A 16,801-nucleotide genomic window follows, 5' to 3' on the forward strand; every position below is an offset into this window, starting at 1 on the left:
AAGAATTCTGCAATAAATAACTTTTAAAGTCCTCATTACCACGGCAAGGAAACTGCCTTTTAAACACCAGAAACATAAGGTTTAGAGACGAGGGACCCTGATTGTTCCTCTGAGAAGAGAACCGGCTCCTCCCCTGCTCAGGTGCTCCTCCCAAGGCCCTGCCCGGTATTTGGCACGCATTGGTTGCCAAACATTCCTGAATGGATGAAATTCACTTCCCCATCTCAAAGCACAGCATTCCTCAAACAAGAGCAATGACAAAAAGTGATGGGGGAGTGGGGCACAGCTGAGAACTGCTTTTGCCTCATGTACTCAGGGACCTCTCATTAGCTGAGCACCCACGTGCAAGCAGGCGTACAGGCTGTGAGCTGTGGGCCCGCCCTTAGTCCACTAGGAGACAGAAGAGACTGTACACATAAAACACTCACATAAAACATAAAAAGCTACACAAGCTTTAAAATAAGGACTTTCTGAAGCAGGTTATTACCAGCAACTGAAAACCACTGGCTCGATCGCAAAGGCCACTAGCTCAGAGGAATATTTCATGTATGTAGTAAAAGATAGGAAAATGAGGAAAGCAGGACAGTTGACAAGGACTTGTACGCACGCCTCAACACCAGGGAGGCAGGTGGACGCTGATGGAGAGCATCATCTAAATTAGCTGGCCCTCCCGGCAATCCAGTTACCTATAGAGATGTCATCTGAATTTGGTCTTTAGCTGGATGTAATCATTCATTCATTCAACAAATCTTTACTAAGTGGCCTGCTATGTGTGGGCCTATGCTAATGGTCTCCAGCACACTCAGTCCATGAGATTAAAGTTATAGTTTTGGCCTTTGTCTATCATTAATGATGGGTCCTCACTCTTACCGCAAGTCAGCCTGGCTGCTCAAGTTGAAGACCAATCATTCTATAGCAAAAAGTACAAAGACTGGGGACGGCCTAGTGGCAGAGTGGTTAAATTCACACGCTCTGCTTTGGCAGCCTGGGGTTCATGGGTTTGGATCCCCAGCGTGGACCTAAACACTGCTCATCAAGCCATGCTATGGCAGCATCCCACATACAAAATAACAGAAGATTGGTACAGATGTTAGCTCAGGGCTAATCCTCCTCAAGCAAAAAGGAAGGCTGGCAACAGATGTTAGCTCAGAGCCAATCTTCCTCACCAAAAAAAAAAAAAAAAGTACACAGATTATCTGCAGACAGAAACAGTTGACCAAGGGACCACAGCATATGTGTAAGTAAAGTCTGATGGGTGCAGAGAAGAAAAACACACTGGAGAATCAAATGTAGCCAGCCACAAAGATCCAGGCAAACCTACCTAGAAGGAGTCCCATCCAAACAGTACTTCTAAAGGTTTCCTCATGTTATTTACAATTTTAAAGTAAACTGACTTTATAAGCAGCTAGAGAATTCTTTATTTAATACCGTCCATCCTAACATAAAAGTTCACGTAACTGTTTGTTTCAAACCATGATACTGAGCTTTATGACAACCTAGAAAGAGGAACTAAAAGAAGGCAAGCATAATGCCTTAGAGATCAAGAAACATTTACACAGTTCAACTGTTAAAAATAGTTCAACATCCATTCAGTGCACACAGTCTGGATGCCAGTATACACAGCACAGCTCTTCAGGGAGGTGAGAGGCCCTTTGACTGTTCTTCAGCTGCCCCCAGATGCTGGTCCTGTGGAACTGCTTTCAGAGGCTGGTTTTCTTCCAACGCAGTTTGGGGTTTGCCATCCACATGTTCAGATTTCCAGGAAACGGGACCACCTTCTTGGTGCTTCAAAGACCAGACATAAGTACGTCACACAGATGTTACCATTTTCACTCATTAATTAGACTGAAGCCTATGACTAGGCACATTCTATCACTGAGTCAAAAATTCAACGTTAGTATCTCAGGTCAAACTCTATTATAACAACAAAAAAATCTCTATCGAAGCATAGTTTCAAAAGTCCTATTGACAACTCGCTTGTTCCCAGAAGCAGCCATTACCACCAAGTTCCAATATATTCAGTCGAACAGTATTTGATCTGAAGTTTAAGAACACGAGCTTTCTTCTTGGGGAAAGAAAATCAAGCCTTCCCTTAAACTCTGACAAACAGGCAACTAATTCTAGTAACAATTTTAACAACAAAATACTCACAGTCCTTACTTCTCCTACTCGTCTTAAAATGACACCTTCCGCCAATAAAGCCTTCCCTGTGTCCACAAATAGCTTCTCTTCATCTGCTTCTCCGAGCTTCTGTAGCTCAATGTACTTCTCCACAAACCTGGAATGCCAAGCAATCACATCTTAGGTTTAAACATTGCAAGTTGCCAACACACAGTGTTTCACAGAATCAAGCATTCCCTTAACAGATCTTGATCGTTTTCCTCAAGGGGAATTCAACAAAACTCCTCAAACTGATAACTAAATTCTTAAAAGAAAAATTTTTTTACGTAACCCAGGACTTGCAAAATGGCTTACCGTTGACACGTAGATTTGAAGTTTGGATTGAACAGATCAAAAGCTTTTTGACCAGATCCATAGGTCGCATAAAATTTCCTAGAAAATACAAATATCACAATATAAATCTCCAATTATAGATCGTGGCCAAGAAGGGCATAAAGAATAACTGCTAGACCCTGACGAGTTAAGATAACACAGCCTACACAGCCTGAGCCTAACAGATCGCTGTTTTCTTTTGTTTTGTTAAATAAGTTAACACACAGTACATGAGCAATACATCAAATGTTACAAAAGGGTAACCAGTGAGAATTAACGCCACTTCTCACCTCTGCATCCCAACCCCCCAGCTCCCCTCTGGGATTACAAATGCACATTTGTAATTTGGCCTTCCAAATTGCCAAAAAGCTTTCCAAAGCGGCTGTGTCAATTTACACACATCAGTAACATACATGGCTGCCTTCTTCCCCATCCCCTGACCAAATTATATTCTCCAACTTTTTGACCATCAATTTGACGGGTGAAAAATTATAACTCATTGTAGTTTTGCTTTTCTTATAAAATAGATTGGACATCTTTTCATATTTAAAAGCAAACTGAATTTCCTCTTCTGTGACCTGTCCAGGTTCTTGTCCATTTCTCCATTTGGTGGTCTTTTTCTTTTTTTTTCTTCCAGTTTTATTGAGAAATAATTGACTCAATAAACTTGTAAACATACAGCATGATAGCTTCATTTACACGTACTGTGAAATGATCACAATATGTTCAGCTAACAACCATCTTCTCATATAGATACAACAAAAAAAAGGAAAAGAAATTTCTCCTTGTGGTAAGAACTCTTAGGATTCACTCTAACAACTTTCCTACTCTATGATACAGCAGTGTTAGCTACAGTCACTGCGTTGTACCTTACGTCCCTAGCACTTATAACTGGAAGCTTATACCTTTTGACCTCTTCCTCCAATTCTCCCTGCCCATTCCCTGTCTCTCGTAACCACAAATCTGATCTCTTTTTCTGAGTTTGTTTTTGTTTCAGATTCCACATGTGACATTGTACAGTATTTGTCTTTTTCTGTCAGACTCATCTCACTTAGCATAATGCCCTCAAGGTCCATCCATGTTGTTGCAAATGATAGGATTTTCTCAATTTATTATGGTTGAATAATATTCATTATATATATGGCAGTCTTTTTCTTACTGACTTACAAGCATACTTTATAGTAAAGTATAAATAGGAAATTAGCCTTTTGTCATAAATGTTGAAAAATTTTTTCCCAGTATATCAGTCGACTTTTGATTTTGCTTATGGTACTTTTTTTGTGCAGAAAATTTTGTTTGTTTGGAATTTTTAATGCTTTTTTGGTGAGGAAGATTGGCCCTAAGCTAACATCTGTTGCCAATCTTCCCCCTTTTTTTTCTCTCTCTTCCCAAAGCCCCAGTACATAGTTGTATATCCTAGTTGTAGGTCATTCTAGCTCTTCTATGCGGGATGCCGCCACAGTATGGCCTGATGAGCAGTGCTAGGTCCGTGCCCAGGATCCAAAGCAGTGAATCCTGGGACACCAAAGCGGAACATATGAACTTAACCACTCAGCCACAGGGTACAGAAAATGTTAATAATTTCACTTTGACTTCCAGGTTTTATGTCATGCTTAGAAAGGCCTTTATCACGCAGATTATTTTTTAAATTCTCCCATGTTTTCTTCTAGAACTTTTATAATTTCACTTTTTACATTTACGTTTTGATACATCTGGAATTTATTTTGTTATAAGTTCTTAAAAATATCAAAAACACCAAAAAACAAAAGCCACAAAGATAAAGATTCAAAACCTATTTAAACATAGGGTGTTATTACTTTGGCATTAACAGTACTAGAAGAGGGAGCAGTAAAATACTCCACATTCTCCAACAACCCACCACACAGTTCCACTGCTCTCCACACGGGAGAAGCACAAATGATTTTAATGCATAGATGAACCTCAAAAGCATCCTGACCAAGGTGCCTGCCATGGAGCTGAGTGGAAAGGTGCTGAAAAAGTATTTAGCCCAAAGATCTCGTGTCCCATCCTAAAATTTCCAAGTACAGCTAGAACATACTTGTTCTCCTACCTCAAAGGCGTGTTGTGGAAAAAAAAAAAAAGATTCCTCAGATGAAAGCTGCCTGGACCTCAGTAGAGAATATAATGACTTTATCAACTGTTTTCTTACATCCAGGACTAGCAGTAGCAATAACGCATATGTATGAACTTCAATTAGGCACAATCTCTGATCTTAACATTTAAGAGAAAAGGAGCCGTACAAATGCTAGGTACTAAAAATGAACGGCATCAATATTTGAGAGAACGGGCTTTGCCAGTGAATTCCCAGGAAAAGACTTACCACTTATTAGAGCCCAAATACGTGCACAGCGAGATTAACGGTGGCCAGAGTGCTTTCTAACTCACTGTTCCAGAAGCTGTTTCAGGGAACTAATAAAACTGATGGCTGTTCTCCAAATAGCCTGAATCCGGGCCCTCCATTCCTCCTCACCAAAGAATTTTCTCTTATGCCTCCCTCTGCTAGCATAGTGATTCATTTATTCAGTAATTAATTCATTAATTTCTTCTTTCACAAGACAAATAATGAGCAACTTGCATGCCACGCCCTGGCCTGGGCACTGAGGTTAGAAGGATGAATATGACAGCGCCTGGCCCATGGAAGCGCTCAATAAATGTCTGTTATTGAATGAGAACAGTGTGTTTGGCACACAGAGTTATTAACAACAGGCTAAGGCCATGTCAGGGGCAACATGGACAAAGCACTCAGGGTGTACAAACGGGGAGATGCTAACTCTGGGAGGCATCAGAGAAGTGTCATGAAAAGTATGTGACAGCTGAGCTGTTCCTCTTGTTTTACCATTACAAAACTAAGGATTTGGCCACAAAAAGGTTTATAGGTACTCAAATGAAAAAAATAAAGAGCTGTAAAGACATTTTTAAGAATGTTGCTGGAAAACCATGAGAAGTACCTTTTCCAAGGCTATTTAGGTTTTGGGGAAAAAGGAGAGTGAAGGAGGTAAAAGGACGAATATTTCTACTAGTTTCAACACCTGATTTGCACTTGGAAAGTGACTCAGAAAAAGACAGTTGAGTTTACTCAAAAAAATCCACTCTAAAGAAACAATCAGTGTCACAGAGAAAGATATATATTCAAAAATATTGCTAATTATTACAGTTTATATTATATAAACACCATAAATGTCCAACACTAGGAAGATGGTTAAATACAGAAAATTCACAATAGGTTAACATATTTTTAAAAATGTGTAACATGAAAAAACACAATAATGTTAAGTAGGAAAAAAGGACACAAATTATTTCTATCAAATGTTACTAGCCAAATAAATATACACAAATACACAGAGAAAAGAATGGAAGGAAACAGACCCAAATGTTACTAATAATAACAATAATAGTTACCATTTATTGAAGGCTTACTTTGTGCCAAGCACTGGAGTAGAAGCTTTTTATGTGTTATCTTATCTAACCTTGAGAACTCTATTAAGTACTATTATTGTCATATTTTACTCTGTGGAAACGGAAGCTCGCTCACAGGGTTATTTGCCCTAGGTCACTCAGCTAGAAGTAGCAGGACTTGACTTCAAAACATGATCTCTAGATGGTGGGATGAGGGGTGATTTGTGCTTTCTTTTCTATGCTTTTCCTTTTGTTTCTAAATTTTCTACAATGAACATGTATTACTTCTATACTAAAAGAGAAAATAGATGATAAAGAAAGAAAGAAAGCACCTTTCCTCAAACTCCTAGTGATGATTATTTTTAAATCCCTTGGATCCATAAGTTTCCTTCTTCCTGAAGCAGCTTCAAAGATGCTGACTGGATCCCTAGACCATGTTCCTATCCCCAGTCTTAGAGACGGCAGGCACAAGGACCAAGCACAAGCTTGGCATCACAGATGTGACTCCCAGGTCTGCCAGCCTCCTGTGTAGCCACACAGGAAGTTAGTCAGCTGACCTCCTTGAGCCTCGTGTCCTTATGAATAAAATGGAGACAAGCATACCTCCTTTGCAGGGTTAGAGTAAGGCCTAAAAAAGAGAATGTTAAGGGCTTAGCATAGTGCCTAGCACACAGCACATGCGCAGAAAGGGAAGCTACAATTGCAGCGATCAGTCAACCGCTGGGCTCCCGATTCTGCTTCTCAGACCTTCCGTTTCTCTCCCATGGGGGACGGGCACGCATTCCCTAACTTCGCTAGATATACAAGACAGTCTCCACAGGGCAAGCCCTGACTCAGGTCCTAATTTAAGTCACCAGACTGCCAGCTAAACTTTTCCTTGTGAAGTTCTGGGGCCTCCTGTCCACCGTACGGGCTTCGCACTCACGCTCTAATCCGATCCTCGTGGTAAAAGATGTCCTGGATGGGAGCTTTGGCTTTGCCATATCGCAAGCGGGGCCTTCGAAAGACCGGCTCCCTCAGCGGGGGAAAAGCGTTGTATATGTCAAACCAGAGGGGCTTCTCCTTCAACACTCCAGCCCGAATCAGGTCCCGCGTCCTTCAGGAAGGGAAAAGAACGAAGGTCTTCGGTTACCACAGCCCCTCAAACCTCTGAATCAGTCCAGCCACAGCCTGGGACATCAGAGGGCTCATCGAGTCCGCAACACAGAACGGGAGGAGCTGGGGAGCAAAGGGCCCCCCACCTACAGGTAACATCTTTCATATCCCAAACCAAACTGACAATGCTCAGGGGTCAAGTCCTTCTATCTTCTTACGCGCGCCCCCCAGCCTCACCCCATCATGGAAAATACAAGGACGGTCCAGCCAGACCCATCAGCCTCTCCCTCCCTCCCTCTTCCTGGAGACCTCCACTCGGGGAGGGGGCAGGTGCAATCTTTAACGGGAACCGTAAGAAACGAAGGAGGGACGCCATCAAACACAAGTACTCAGAGGCAGGAGAGAGCACGAGACCTGAGCCGGCGCAGCCCCCTGCCCCGGAGAATGCCCCTCCCTGCTCAGCCCCACCCCAGGAGGAGCGCACCCCGGCTCAGCCCCACCCGGCTCCGAGCACGCACCGCGAGAAAATGCTGCCCACGGTCTCCAACCGGCTGCCCGCCATGGCCGGCGCCTGGGACCCAGCAGGGCCCGTTGCGACCGGAACCGGAAGCGCCGGCGGCAGGCAAAGTGGGCGTAAGCGGCTGGCCGAGCCGAGGATCGCGGCGTTGAGACTGCGGCCCTAACGGGAGAGCGGAGCCAGGCAGAAGCAAAGGATGGGCCGAACTGGCGCGCTCCTCGGCGGCTTGCCAGGTTCAGACAAGAACCCTCGATAGCCGAGCTGAAAGGGAGGGAGTGAGCCACAGCCCGGCAGAAGCAATAAATGACCGATCCAGGGGAGGGATTAATTACGGTAGTGACAACGCTTTCTGCCTTGCTGAGCCAACTCCTCTCGAGAAGGTGGGGCCGCGGAGGGAAGGTGATGGGAGGTAGGAGGCAGGCGCAGCCTACGTCCTGGGGAGCCAACCAGCCATGGAATACGTAAAGGCAGAGACTAGAGGTCACCAGCTCTAGGCCTGGGCTGCGCCTGATCTTGGTTGGAGTCACAGACTACGCAGAAGGAGACCGAGGCTGGGGGAAGGGCGGTCACCTGCCCAGCGTCACACTGGAGCCCAAGCCTCTGTCCTCCGTCTTCTGCTGTTTCGCGCTCCCCACTAAACCCTTTGGCCCGGGAGCGCCACCTGCGTCCGCTCTAATAGGGATGCTGCCGGCAGCTAGTGTTTTCTCCGCGGGAGGCGTCGCTGGCCAGCTCCTCCTTGGAGCTTGAAAAGTGAGACTTTGCGGGACCAATTGCGAGAAGGAAGCTCAAAAATCTAAGGAAACTAACCTCTCAGGGTTACCTTTTGGCCCAAAAATCATACTTGGGGTAAAGTACCCCACAGAAATTAAAGCACAATTTCATGAAGATATTTGTGCAAGGATCGTCACTGCAGCATTGTCTGTAATGGCAAATAAATAAAAAGGGAATATATGGTTCATATATTCTATGGAATCCTATGCAGCTGTTAAAATGAACGAGTTAGACCCATATGTGTAGATGAATGCCCATGACTTATAGTTAGATGAAAAAGGAAGTTGCAGAGAAACGCCTTTAGTGGGATCCAAACCTATTAAAAAAGAAAAACCTTTGTATGTGTTTGTGTTTGTATGAGGATGGAGATTGTGTGGAAGGACACACAAGGCTGTGAACATTGGTTTTCTCCCGTGAAATTGCAGGAGGGGAAGGGAGAATTTTTTCTTTACTCCTCAGTTTGACCTGTAAACCGTCTGCATTCATACTTGAACTTTTTCATCCAGTGAAATGTTTTGAATCACATACACACAAAATATCTCGCGGGAGCCCATTATCTTCGTCAGCAAGAAAGAGCATCAAATCATCTCGGTCTCTCCTTGTTTTATAGGAAGCTGTTGAGGAGGAGGAAAGGAATGTTTGATGAGCTGTCACTGCTTGTTTGTGTTATCTCACCGAATCCCCACACCTACCAACAATGTGGCTGTTATTATCCTCATTGCAGATGAGAAGGTGAGGCCACAGGGGGTTAAGTACCTTGTCTGATAGGTAACTGACAGAGCCAGGCTTCCAGCCCAGCCCAGGCCCTTTCCAGAACCCCACAATGCCTCTTTAGCTATGCCTCAAGCTGGAGACTGGTGGACTGAGGAAGTCAGGCCAAACCAGCCCCAGGGGCAGGGGACAGGGTGATTTGAGGCCCCGGGCTCAGCTGAAAGTTGGGTTTCTCTGCTGCCTCAGGGTGCTCTGGAACAGGGAAGAGAGAGCACAGCTCGTGTGGATGCTCCAGTCTCCCAGTCCTTGAAAGGTCTAGAAGACTTTGCTCTATAGAGAGCAAACACGCTCCCAGCTAAATATAGTCTTCCCAGGACTCCTAACAAGTTTCTAATTCCGTCCAAGTCAGAGCTAGCTGCCAGCCCAGACCACAGACACACTTCCCTTCTCCCACTTGAGCCTGCCCCCATAGGCCACTGCAGTTACCGCTGCTAAAGAATTAGAAGGGTTTATTCCAAGTTCAGGGAGGGGAGCCAAAGACCCAAACCCTCAATGGGGGAGGAGTTGCAGGGCAGGAATTTTCTCTCTAGATCTTCCTGGGGGAGTTCTGTCCTCTTCCAAGTCTTTAAAGTTTCCCCTCCAGCATCATATTTAATGCTTCTGTGACTGAGAGAGCAGAATGCTGGTGGGGAGAGTGGGGGGACCATGGAGATGTGGGAGCAAGATGGATTGGGAATCCTCTGAGCCTGCAACGGGAAGTGAGCACTCCAGCAAGCGTTCATTCAGAATATAGGAGGAAGGTGTTGGGCAGCTGGGGGCAGGTGGAATGGCTATTAGAGGCTTTCTGTCTTCTCCCCAGGGCCTCTCAAGGCTGCCAGGGGCTGACACACTCATGCCATGCACTGCACCAAGGAGCCGGATTGTCTCACTCAGTTGTTCAACTACCTGATGCCATAGGTAATGTCCTGACAGTCTTACAGACAAGGAAATAGAGCTTGTAAACTCTCCAGAAGGCCATGTTCCTTCCACTGCGCAGCCCCATTTTGGTCCCACTGCCTCACACTGTAGATGGGCCCACTAATCGTGTCACCCTGGGCAAGTTATGGAACTTTTCAAGCCTCTGTTTCCCCACCTGTTAAAATGTGGATGGCCATGTCAACGATCTGTGCTGCTTGTTGCAAGAGTACAAGTGATCATTCACGTGAAGCACTAATCGCAGCCCTGGCACACAGGGAGTGCTCTTGAGTAAGAAGTCTGATGGCTGTTACATCATCACTGTGGCTGCTGTGTCCTGTAATCCATTGATTGCCACCTGGACTGCAGCATTTTGATGATATTTCATAGATCGCCTTATTGTTTTATTTTCTTGTTAAATGATCCATTGATCCTACAAATATTAAGCACCCACCTGACCCTGTGCTGAGTCCTGGAGAAGCTTGACTGTCCAGTTGGGGAGACGGAGAGGCAAATTCCTAATTGATAAGTTGTGTGCTGAATAGTTTGTTGACTGTATTAGTCTGCTGGGGCTGCCATAACAAAGTACCTCAGACCGAGGGGCTTAAACAGCAGAGATCTATTTCCTCACTACTCTGGAGGCCAGAAGTCCAAGATCAAGGTGTTGGCAGGGTGGGTTTCTTCTGAGGCTTCTCTCCTTGGCTTATAGACGGCTGTCTTCTCTCTGTGTCTTCATATGGTCTTCCCTCTGTATGTGTCTTGTCCCCTTCTTATAACACCAGTCATGTTGGATTCCAGCTCAACGTAATGACCTTGTTTTAACTTTAATACCGCTTTAAAGATGCTATCTCCAGACACAGTCACATCCTGAGATACTAGGGGTTAGGACTTCAGCATAGGAATTTTGGAGGGACACCATTCAGCCCATAATATTGATTGATAAGTACTTGTGCTGAATAGCTTCCATTTGCCCATCCAGATCCACACCCACTCTGTGCCCTTCCTCACCCGGCTCTGTGCCCCAGGAGGCTAACTTCTATGGACTGTATCCCCCAGCCTCTTGCCCTCTGCTTCCACCTGGGTTCCAGTTGGTTCCATCAATGGGAGGCAGTGGCCGGGGACTGGAAGGAGGGAGGAGAGTGAAGTCAGTCTCCATTCCCCTGGCTCCCTCCATGTACAATCCAGGAACATAAAGTCACAGCTCCTGCAGAGCGGCCTCTTCACACGGAGCTCCCTCACCAGGTTCCAGTCACTGTTCCCTCCTTGCCCCTTCAGGTCTAGACACGGCAAATGGTGTCCCTCTGTTGCTAGCCACAGGGTCTAAGCCTTCCCTTGTGGCTTCCCTTCACTCTTCCCCACATCTTTGTAAACAGGGCTGGGGAGTTTGTCAGCCAGAAAGAGGAAGAGCATCCCCAAGAGCGGAACAGTTTTGGTAAGTGAAAATCCCAGCATATTGATGAAATCATTAATACTGCTACTCACCTTTGGCAGAGAGCCAGGATCAGGAAGCAATAAGCTGTTGCTTTAAAAGAGGAGGAAAACAATAGTATATATTCACCACACAGTACAGGGACCAGGAGGATGAAGGGCAAGGAGGCAGGAGTGCCATCTCCCACCTGCAGCCTGCTCCCTCTCCTGGCCCAGCGCCCTCCTTTGAGGCCCACACCTCCGCTTCCTTTCTAGAGTCAGGTGGAGAGGCACTTCAGCCCCCAGCACACACTCAGCAGACTGGGTGAGTGTGCCCGGGACCTGCTCCCTCCCTCCCTAAGCTTATCTCCCTCACATGGGTGTTGTAACTCTGTTTACTTGCCTGGGTCTGTCTCACTGGGCCTCTCTGAGGACAGAAACCAGGACTCATCTCTGCCTCCTCACACTCAGCCTGCTGCCTGGCCCAGATCTGGCTCTTAGAGTTTTCTAGTGAACAGTATGGACGAATAAAGTCAAGTTAGGACAAATGAGGATGCAGCAATCTCAGCCCTTCTTCCTGGAGGCCTTCCCAGATACACCAATAGTGAGAAAGCTCTGGTTGAATAGAGGTAACCCTCCACCCCACCATGCACCTCGTCATTTCCAGTTCTGGCTGTCCTCTGTACCTCGCTGACGGTTAGATCCCATTTACAAGCCTCGGGCCCTCAGCTTTGTCATTTGTAAAACAGGCATAATCATAGCAGCCACCATGTTGCCTTCTTGGGAGGAGTCAGTGGGTTAATACTTGCAGAGTGCTTAAAACCGTACGTGGTGTATAGTAACCACTCAATAAATAGAGTGACGATGATAATTTCTGACCATTCCCCAGTTAAAAACAATAAATCACAATTTAGTAAATCACACCTACAGTTAAATCACAGCTAACAATTCACAAGGCACTTTCACACATGGCTGCCCATTCATTTCTTCAGCAAACAGCAGCCTTGCCCCCAGGGAGAATCCAGTTCAGGCAGAGGAGAGACAGACACTTTATGCCTGCACCTGCCCTGGGTATCAGCATCGCTGTGGCTCCCACTGTCGCCAAGGAAGCCGGAGCCAGCGGGGCCTGGAGCAACACTCTGGCCTTTGTTATTAGAATTCAGGGCCAGTTGGAATCACTCTGCTGAGTTTTCCCAGCAGAGGATGGGGCCGTCAAGGCAGACGTTTCAGGGCTGGAGTGGGCCCGTCTCTCCTTGTGGAAGGCAGAGTGCTGCAATCTTTAATGTGGAACCTCCTGGGGCTCTCAAAGAAAATGCAGATTCTGACTCAGTAGGTCTGGGGTGAGAATGAAACTCTGCATTTCTAACAAGCTTCTGGGTTGACGCCAATGCTGCTAGTCTGTCGATAGGGTAGCCAACTTGCCCAGAACTTTCCCAGTTTTAGCATTGAAAATTCCTCATCCGAAGAAACCACTCGGTCCTGGAAAACCAGGACGGTTGGTCACCATCTCCACAGACCACACTCTGCGTCGCGAGGTCCTAACAGGACAGGCCAGTGCTGAGTTTGTACTGAGCTTCACAACCCCTCACTTCAGAGGCCCTGGAATAATCCTCTTGACCTGATACAGAATTGTGACTCTTGACTCTCTAGAAATGACAACAGGGTAAATGCTGGTTTTGTGGGGCCTGAAGCTTATATAATCTTAGTGGTTCTTTTAAGAAAATAAGTAAAAAAAAATCTTTGTTTTGCAAATTTTAGAAAACATATGACGATGGGAACAAAGTAAATTTGGCTTTAGGTCAAACGGGTGCTCGCCTCTTCCTTCTGGGAAAATGGTGGTGGCCTCTCAGTGGCCAGCGGCTGCCACTTCTGAGATGACCACCAGGTGGCAGTAGATTTACACAGCCCCCTTCAACACCAGCTCCCCGCCCCCATGTCCAGAAATTTCCAAATCTTCCTCCAGCTGGCCCAGCCAGCTAATCCAAGAAATTAACCTATGCTGTGATAATGGGCAAAAAGAGTTCATGTGTTTCTCTCTCAATAGCATATTTGCCATTTAATGGAAATACTAAGAGATTATTTTTAAAACCAGATAAAGAATGCTAACAGGTGAATTCCAGGCCCACTGTTGGGTCATGCATCACTACGGAGAGGGTTTTCTAAGCAGGTGCACCTTTCTGTGCTCCACAAATTGCATGTATGCAGGGGTTCTAGGTCTTATCACCTGCCCCCCCCCCACCCCAATATATAGCTTAGAGTTTGGGCACCAGCTCTGGCATTCTGCTGCCTGGGCTCAAATCCAGGTACTCCCACTTACTGAGGGTCCTGTTGAGTAAGGACCTTAACAGCTCTGTGCCTCAGTTTCCTGATCTGTGAAATGACAGTAATAATACTGATTTCATGTAATAGTTGTGGAAATTAGGTAAAATAACGTCTGTAAAGCACCCCAGAAAAGTGACTGGCACACTGTAAGCGGTCATCAGCAGCTATCATCGTCATCACCCCACACTTTGCCTGTCTTCTGCCTTCTGCCCTCCAAGTTCTCCTGCTGTCACTCCTCCTGCCTCCAGTCCCTACCAGGTGCTTCAGGAGAGCAGAGAGAGGGTCGAGACCCCAGCATGGTAATAACAGGCCAGTTCTTCTGGGCACAGAGTGCTCCAGACACAAGATCTCCTCTCAAGTAGGGGCTGAGCCCTGGGGACACCAAAGCATACAAAGGGAGAGGGGCATTGGCTGGACCAGACTCCAGATAGTGCGGCTCAGCATTTTTGCAGGAGATGAATCTGTGAGTATCACCTTGTGGCTACCAGGAGCCCAGCATTTGCAGATGAGCACGGTGTGTGAGGGTGGATGGCTAGGGCGGTCATCTGGCCCAGCCTGACTCCCTCCGGCGTCCTATATACACTATTCAACCGGGAGGGACTCAACATGGAGCAGGGGCTTCATCTTCTGCACTCCTGTTGGGCCCAATCAGCTTTCTCTGCCTTTTCTCCCCACCTCCCACTCTCTGGTTATGGTCACTTTCAGTCTCAGCTACCCTGAGAAGCAAAATGGTGAATGGTTCTCATACTTTGCTGTATGTTAGAATCACCTGAGGAGTTTCACCATCTGATTCCCAGGCTGAATCCTGGGAATAACGGTGGCCTTGTCCTAGGTGACCCAGAGCCCAGAAACAATTAAACCGGAACCTCTGGGAAAGGGCCCCAAGCATAAGAGATGGTTCCAGTGGAAAGCAAGTTTGAGAAGCAGTGTTCTAGACTACCGTTTCTCAAGCCTTACTGTGCATGCTAATCGCCTGAGGAGTTTGTTAAAATGCACGTTCCAGCTCAGTAGGCCTGGGGTAGAGCCTGAAATTCTGTGTTTCTAACAAGCTCCTGTATGATACAGACGCTCCTGGTTCACAGACCAAACTGAGTAGCAGAGTTGTAGAAACGTGAGTGTGTTATTAGAATCATCTGGAGGGCTTGGTAAAATACACCCCAGGCTCAGATTGAGGAGATGTGGAGTGGGGCCCGATAGCATGCATCTCTAACAAGCTCATGGGCGGTGCCAATGCTGCTGGTCCACAGAGCACACTTTAAGCTGCAGGGATGTAGAGGGTGGAACACAGGTTTTGGAGGCAGGCAGTCCTGGGCCCTGTTTTCTGGCTTCACACTTTGCTAACTCTGTGATCTTGCATAAGCTACTTAATCTTTCTGAATTGTCATTTCATCATCTGTAAAGTGGCCATTATTGGGCAAGATTAATTGGGCTAATGTGAAACACCTGACAGACTGCTCGGTGTGCTGGTCCTCACACTTGATTGCAAATTTGAATTACCTGAGGAGCTTTCAAAGAAACAACCTACGGTTGTTGATTTAATTGGTCTGGGGTACTGAGCATCAGGATTTTTTTTTAAGCTACTCAGGTAATTCTGTCTGGTCAGTGCTGGGTACTGGGCTGGCACCATGACTCCCAAGCTTCAGTGTACAGCAGAATCACAGACTCCTGGGCTGCACTCCCACAGTTTCTGGCTCAGTCGGTCCGGAGTGCGGCTGAGAATGGGCATTTCTAACAGGGTCCCAGGCGCACGTGCTGTGTTCCAGGGATCACACGAGTACACAGACATCATCGAAGGCTGCACAGAGCCAGGATTAGAGGACAGTCTTGGTTTGCCTTTCTCAGGTCCAAACAGTACATCTGGAGTATTAGCAGCTGTCTCAGGTATGCCAATTTACAAGCTCCCCTCCCTCTAACTTGGGGTGGGGCCAGACCCTGATGGCCAAGGGGTGAGGAGCGGCCCTCTTTGTAGAGAAGGCAGGAGGAAACTGTGCTGTTTGTCCAGAAGGAGAGAGTGGAGCCACTGAGCTCAACCATGGCATCAGGGGGAAGAGCAGTGGCCTTGTGCTGGGTGACCCGGAGCCCAGAAACAAGACGTGAGGGTGGAAGCCACAAGGAGGCCTTTAGGCTCAACAGAAGGAAGAGCGTTTTAACTTTGAGAAATGCCCTGCCTGGAAACGGCACCAGCTTCCTCTTTCAGCACCGAGTTCCCTGGCTGGGAGGTGGCCCAGCTGAGCGGAGGAATAGGGGAAAGCTAGAGACATTTGAACTGGAAGATCTCCGCGGGCCCTTTGAAGTCTGAGATTGCACATCCGTGCAGCCTTCAGCGCAGCCGTTACTCCAGAAGTGGTCTGTTTATTTAGGGAGGTGACCGGCTGGAGCTTTCGCAACAGACTGGCTTTCCCCTCGGTGTTTCCTTTGCCTATCAGCAAGCGGTTTACGTTCCCAGGGCAAACAGGAAGGCGACAGCGCCGAGCAAAGCCAGCAGGTTGGCGAGGTTGCCGTAGGGGCAGCAGGTGTCACCTCGTGAGTGCACCGCGGGGAGGGCTGAGCCCTTGGGGCCTTACAGACGCTGCGGGTTAACGGGGCGGGCGAGGCAGGTGGCCCTCGGGGGCGAGGCGGGGCTCCTGGGGCCAAACCCTACCCAGGCAGGGGAGAGAAGAGGGATATCCAGCCCACGCCGCCGGCCACATGAGAGCACCAAGAGAACACCAAGTCTTTATTACAGGAATTCCTATGAAACAGCTCCAAGAAAAAACCCACACAGAGGAAGAAAAAAAAAAAAAACTAACAAAGCAACACACACAGACATGGGGCTGGGGCTTCCCCGCCATGCGCCCGGGCCTGGCGCGGGGAGGGGTCAGGGCCACAGCCCAGAGGCGCCTCGGGGTCAGACCCCTCTGGAGCTCGGGCTGGAGGCCGAGGGCCGTCGGGGGCCACAGCCCGGCCGCGGGGAGCAGCGGAGGGCGGCGGCCTCTCCTCTGCGGGGCTGGCCCAGCCCGCGGCCGCCTCTCCCGAGCCGGGGAAGCTCGGCCGCCCCCGTCGGCCCGGGGCCCTCCTCCGGCCCCCGGAGCGGCGGGCGGGCCGGCGCGATCGCGGTCTGGCCTCCGCCGCTGG

General features: G+C 47.6%; 1 protein-coding gene and 1 long non-coding RNA gene across 4 annotated transcripts; one reads left to right on the top strand and one right to left on the bottom strand.

Annotated features, from left to right (window-relative positions):
- Positions 1-1,394: 1,394 nt before the first annotated feature.
- On the bottom strand, positions 1,395-8,124 carry MRPS23 (mitochondrial ribosomal protein S23). The gene is made up of 5 exons (XM_008512836.2): positions 7,524-8,124; positions 6,836-7,006; positions 2,476-2,553; positions 2,152-2,278; positions 1,395-1,785 (listed from the first exon to the last, which is right to left on the bottom strand). The coding sequence occupies exons 1-5, from the start codon at positions 7,565-7,567 to the stop codon at positions 1,633-1,635; spliced, it is 573 nt and encodes a 190-aa protein (XP_008511058.2). The 5' UTR covers positions 7,568-8,124; the 3' UTR covers positions 1,395-1,632.
- Positions 7,774-16,449, top strand: LOC103546329 (uncharacterized). 3 transcript variants are annotated; one of them, XR_011523124.1, is made up of 6 exons: positions 7,775-7,902; positions 8,904-9,025; positions 9,864-9,961; positions 11,332-11,390; positions 15,423-15,568; positions 16,048-16,449. It is a non-coding gene; the product is annotated as an uncharacterized lncRNA (long non-coding RNA). The 3 variants fall into 3 exon arrangements; XR_011523123.1 differs by lacking the exons at positions 11,332-11,390; positions 15,423-15,568; positions 16,048-16,449 and having other exon boundaries at positions 7,774-7,902; positions 9,864-10,755; XR_543667.2 differs by lacking the exons at positions 11,332-11,390; positions 15,423-15,568; positions 16,048-16,449 and having other exon boundaries at positions 7,832-8,272; positions 9,864-10,755.
- Positions 16,450-16,801: the final 352 nt, after the last annotated feature.

This window comes from Equus przewalskii, chromosome 10 (genome assembly GCF_037783145.1).
Source record: "Equus przewalskii isolate Varuska chromosome 10, EquPr2, whole genome shotgun sequence".
NCBI lineage: Eukaryota > Metazoa > Chordata > Mammalia > Perissodactyla > Equidae > Equus > Equus przewalskii.